Source organism: Rhinolophus sinicus, chromosome 11 (assembly GCF_057876585.1).
Source record: "Rhinolophus sinicus isolate RSI-liver-muscle chromosome 11, RSI-T2T, whole genome shotgun sequence".
In the NCBI taxonomy this organism is placed as follows: Eukaryota; Metazoa; Chordata; class Mammalia; order Chiroptera; family Rhinolophidae; genus Rhinolophus; species Rhinolophus sinicus.
The window spans coordinates 13,254,478-13,260,477 of record NC_142511.1 but is presented as its reverse complement, the minus strand read 5'-3'; the positions used below and the strand labels follow the sequence as shown (position 1 = coordinate 13,260,477).

Here is a 6,000-nt window from a genome sequence, read left to right as displayed (position 1 = left end):
GCCTTACATTTTGGCTTCATCTCTATTTATGTAACAACCAGAGCTGCTCCCCAAAATAGCTGCTGCTGGCTGAAAGAATGGAGGACTGTGGTTCCTAACATTTGAGACCATTTTCTATAGCACGTGACTGAGTCTCCTTCCTCACACTGTTGTGCCCTGGGTCGAAAAGGAGACGAGGACCCTTGCCATGAGCTATGCGGATGGAGTTTACAGCCCAGGCGCATCTTCTCAACAAGAACAAATTGAGCTGCTTCTTGTTGTCTGTGGCAGGTGATCGCTTGACTACCCAGAACATACTAACCAGCCACCTTTGGAGGGTGGCAGCGCACCCGACGGCAAGGCCCTTCACAGTCACAAGCCCCAAAGAGAGAAACACACAGTGTGCTCCTTCCGTGTTTTTGTGGGACAAACCCAAACCCGGACTGGTGCTCTCCCCAGAAAGTAACAAAGAGAACCCCCCAGTCAAAGCTATCAAATGCGTTAAAAAAATACAAAAGTTATTTTTCTCCTTTTGACTGCTATTTACTTGTGACAACATTTGTTAAAAATATTACTTCTGTCTTTGGGAAGAGATCATTCTCTTCATATAATAATATGGAAAAATAAACTCTACCAAACCCAGTTAACATTCCCCCCGACTGCCCCTGGGGCTTTAGTTTTCGCATCTCCGAGTATCATCACCAGTGTCAATGGGCTACGCTTTCCAGTAGGCGAATACCTCTCACTGTACTGTCCAGTGCTGCAAGGGACAGGAAAAGTGGCAAGGCTCCTGCACCATTCCGAAGGGAGAGAATTAGGAAGTAGGGTGTGGTTTGTTTGCTAACAAAATGAAAGCTAACAGGGAGGTTGCAAGCTCTCCTAAAAACTCATGGGATGTCCCCTCATCTCTTCTGACCACTCAGAGCCCAGCTAATGCTTGGCAGATTACTTATGGGATGGTAGGGAGCCACTGAGGTCAATTACGGGTGTCCCAGCAAAGGAGGGCTGTCTTCCGCACCCAGGAGCATCGTAAAACACTGAACTGGATGAATGGGAGAAGACAAGGATCCATAAAAACAGTAAAATGTTTATTTTCTTAGAAAAAAAAGTGGGGAAGAGGGATTCAAAATGATTGTGATCACACACTTCCGTCTGCATCTGAGCAAAGCCAGTGTTGCCAGCTTAATCCTTGGTTAAGATACCTAGGAAATGAAACGACCTGCTGCTGGCTCCTGTGTCACCTCCAGGAGTCATGTCCCAACATGCTTTCAGTCGAGAATAGCTTCTCTACTTCTTCTTAGCACAGAAAAAAAGGCTTGCCATAGCAACCATCCCATCTCCAAAGCGCGACATTGCCAGTGAGAAGCAAGGCTTCAGACCACGGATGGCTCAGCTCGGGAGAGCCAGGGAGGAAGAAAGGGAGAGGGAAGGAGATACTTAGTAGCAGAACGGGTCTAGAATAGAAGTTTGATATGAGATCACCACTACCCCATCTTTAGAGAAAATAGGTTGGAGAGCCTCTGTAAAACCAACAATATCTTTAAGGTGAAATTGCAGAGTTTTGCTGCATACCTGGACACAAGAGAAGTGAAAGTTGCAACAAGTTTGAACTAGCAGCAACAAAGAAAGTTCGTTAACAGTTTTTTGTTTGTTTGTTTGTTTTGTTTTTAGCAATATTCCTTTGCAAGTTCATTAAGAAACACTGTAATTTAATGGGGCATACGATACGGAACGATCTTCTTTTAGTGCTGTTCCTTGAAGAGGACGGATCTTTGCAAAGATTTCAACTGGGGTGTAACCTATTTACACAGTAGTAGCTCCTGGTTTGAGTGGTAGAATTGGTGCTATGTGATATCCTCTTCTTCAGAACAGTAATCTCGACCCTGGAGGGGAAAAGAAAACAGTAACATGTGAATAAGAAATTCAAAGCAGGCCTGAGACAGTTACTTGCCATCAATTTTCTCTCAGTATATGTCTCCTTGCAATCAGGACCCAGGATTCATCAGTGACTACTGGGCACAGGTAGGAAAGTCATAAACAGTATGTGTTGGTTGATTTATAAACTGTATATTGAGCTATACATATATATATGCCTTGAGATAGGTGTGGGAATTTTACCAAGCCCCCAATAAGCCCTTATTTTATACTGGTAAGAACATAAACAAGGCACATACAAGACTCAGCCATTCACCAAGCAATTAGCAAATGGACGATCCATTCGGGAGACCAGTTTCTCATGAACAATAAACAAGTTCCTTTCAGCTGGGGCTAGGGATGCTTGCTTACTTCCTATAGCTATGTCTCCATGCCTGGAATTTATTACTTTTCAGAGGGGGACGGTACATCCAGGGATGTCTTCATTTTAAGCCACTCTCAATTAAAACAGGATAAAAACAACAACAACAAACAAACAAGGAGTCACTGAATATAACATATTTGGGGACTATGTTTGGTATGTGTGGGATGCACGAGAGAGGCAAAAATGCTTCTGATTCATTCACTGACGAAATAGGTTATTTGAAGTTTTAAGGACTCTAGACCATTGTTACTTTTGAACATATTCCATCTTCTCTCCTGTAAAATGTATACTCCATGAAGGCATGTGTCGGACTGGGATCTAAGCTCCACTGTCTGACCTGGCTGGGTTGCCTTGCTCAAAACACATGGCTTGGTGGTCTGTAATCCCTGACAGGTAGCATAGGAACAAAATATCTGTGTGCGTCACAATGTCAAAGATAAGGGCTTTGTAAAAAGTCACAGATTAATACTATTTGCATCCTTTGACCTTTTTAAAAAATATACAATATGTGTTTCAATTTTGTTGTGTTTTTAAAATAGTCCTTTAAAAGTAGAATTTTCTAAATAACTCGAACGTATTCCTAAAAGGATCTTAAAACTTAAGGAATACAATAATTTTGCATAAAACTATTTCTCAAAAGTATTGATGTTTCTTTGAAAGAGGACATTTCCAGTGTATATATGGACATACACTGTTGTGTGACATCAGGCAAATTACTGGGCAGTGGTTTCCTGGGGATAATCATGGCCTCTGTCTCATAGGGTTGTGATCAGGATTAAATGGGGAAAATATAGTGTCTGGCAGACAGTCAATAAATATTAGCTGCTGCGATTATTACTACTATTACTGTTAAACCTCGTGTTTGTTCAGTCCCCTGGCAGAGAAATAAGGATCTCCCATCTCGTGGCTGTCAGGTGAGTGAGGACTGTGGTTATAAATTATGGTCCAACAGGTGTCAGGGAGGCCTCCCTCCCACCTCAGCCTTGCACCTAAGACAGGCCAGACTTCATGTGCTACAATAAAGCTTCTAGGGCAGACACCTAAGTCCCTTCCCCACTTCTATCTAAATGAGGCCTCAAATCAAAGAAAGGCCCAGCTGGCCAATGTGGGGTTCGGAGGGCACCTCATACCCAAGGAAGACTTGGATGGATGCAATGACAGACAGACAGATAGACACACACACACACACACACACACACAAACTAGTGTGTTCATTGATAAGCAGTGTCTCCAATTCTGTACATGAGCTAAGGATTGTGCAGACAAAGGTGCATTTCAGACCCGCCAAGTTTACTGTCACTATAAGACAGCACTCTCTTTTGAGGGACAAATAAACAAACACACTGTTTAATCTCAAGACTGCAACTTTCATTTCTCAAGCATTGTCTCTGCTGAAATGATTATCATTATTATAGAAGGAGAAGAAAAACCGCATGTGTTGCTTTGCAGACATTGTTTCATTGGTATTCACACCAGCCCTGCAAGGAGGGAGCAGTGCCTGTGACCATCCAGTGGGGAACCTTCAGAGACGCCCAAGCCCACAGGGTACTCCTTGCATTTTTGTTGTTATTATTGCTGTTTTGTTATGACTGTAGTTAGTTGGTAACGACATTCAAATTCAAATCAGTTTCATTTTTGTTATTATCACCTGTCAGCAGCTCTGAGAACCAAATATTTTATGAGCAGAAAACTTGGAAATCAAAAACATCCAGAGTGGGGGGTGGGAGATGAAGATAAAGGGGATCAAATATATGGTGATGGAAGGAGAACTGACTCTGGGTGGTGAACACACAATGGGATTTATAGATGATGTAATACAGAATTGTACACCTGAAATCTATGTAATTTTACTAACAATTGTCACCCCAATAAATTTAAAAAATAAATTATTTAAAAAAAACAAAAAAAACCCAAAACATCCAGAGTAAGCGCTCCCATATGGCTGGTGTCATTTTAAGAAAGGGGGACCTGAGATCGGGCCCCATCTCAGCATCGCCCATTGGCCCTACCCAGCAGGGCAGGGAGCTTGCTTCAAGAACATGACTTTAGGTCTCATTTAAATTTTTAAAGAACTGTGCTAAAAAGAGAACCTTAAAACCTTCAACCGTCAGAAGGCAGGAAGTGGGAGTGAGCTGGGTTGGGGAGTTACAGAGCAATTCTCTTCACTGAAGCACGCACTTTCCCCTTAGAGGGACGACAAAATGGAAGTCTTTGTGAAGACGCTTTGCGCAGGCGGAATTAGGAACTGTTGGACATAATTCCACCCTTGTGCAAAGGACACACTGAGAGCTACAGAGAGCAAATCCTGACAAGGACCCCACAGACTGGAGGAGCGGAAATGCCTGCTGATGCTGATGCTGTTGGATAACCCACAGGGACATTTTGGTGCAGACGCACACAAACATCTCCGCAAGCTTTTGCTTTCGGAGATTTCCCTGACCACACCTTCACTCTGAATAGGTTTTCCATGTCCTCTTCGGTCATCTCTGTTATTTTCTTGGCAACGTAAAGAAGTTTACAAGCCGAGCACCTCAGGGCCTGGGTGCTAATCCTTCCTCCTCCTTCCTGGCTGGCTCCCTGTGACCCCAGCCCCCACCCATCCATTGCTCCCTTTTTCTAGATCTCTGCTCAAATGTCATCTCATTGTCTTTCCTGAACACTCTACATCTAATAGTGCTTCTTACTCTGCTTCCATTTTATTTACATTACTTATTATTACCTGACATTATTCATATGTTAATTCACTTCTTTGTTGGTTGTCTTTATTGGTTGTCCCCCTTGCACAGAAACATCGAGTGGGCGGAAACTGTTTTTTGCAGTGCTGCATCCCTAGGGCTTAGACTAGCGACAGAAACATGTTTGATGCTCAATACATGTTTGTTGAATAAATGAAAGGATGAAAACTATCTAGAGAGTTCTGAAGTTTGGGAGTTGGAGGGGGACCTAGAGGTTTTCCTCTCTGATTTTGCAGCTAACATAGGATGGGCCTCCATTTACGACATTCCATACAGGGAAACTTCACTATCCGGCTGGAAAGCTTCAGATACATTTCCAAGCTGCCCATGAAACTGTTCAACAGCAGATCCCAAACCCCTTCCTCTCACAGAATGGCTTAGTCTGGGCCTTTGAAACCAGAGGATGGGTCTTCCCACACTGACAGCATCCCTTGGTCCATTACCTGTGTGGTCTCCATCTGGGTCTCCCTCCTCTGTATGTATGTCAGTTTTTCCATGTATTTTTTGTTTTAAATGGATCCACTAAAAATCACCAAAACAGAATAAGATATCCCAGAAATATAGCCTGAGATACGTAAGAATTAAGTATCTGACAAAGGGAATAACAGAAACAACAGATTCCAAAAAGATCGATGTGCTAAATCTTAGCAATAATACAACAGTCTATAAAACTGAACTTCTGTCAAAGGGAGGTAACTCTTAGCCTCAAAAGAATAGAAAAAGATCACAAGGAAAAATAAAGAATATGAGCACGTTTGATTATGTAAAACTGAACCTTTGCATGTAAAAAAAATATTGCAACAAAATAAAAAGGCTAACCTCATCATGGGAAAAATACCTGCAGCATACCATGTTCAAATGATAAAAGTTATACGAGAAGCTTATACCAATAAAAAACGAACAGTGAGAGGATCCCAAGAAGAGGGAAGAACACAAAGTGGAAACTCATTCCAAACAAAATAAAGCCATAAACACCAAATAGAAAAA

General features: G+C 42.3%; 1 protein-coding gene across 1 annotated transcript in view; it reads right to left on the bottom strand.

The window, feature by feature from the left end:
* Positions 1–1,046: 1,046 nt before the first annotated feature.
* C11H1orf21 (chromosome 11 C1orf21 homolog) overlaps positions 1,047–6,000 on the bottom strand; it is a 194,162-nt gene continuing 189,208 nt past the window's right edge. Inside the window, exon 6 of the mRNA XM_019738074.3 lies at positions 1,047–1,862. Coding sequence (XP_019593633.1) covers positions 1,824–1,862 — 39 coding nt within the window. The 3' untranslated portion in view covers positions 1,047–1,823. The remainder of the gene's footprint in view (positions 1,863–6,000) is intronic.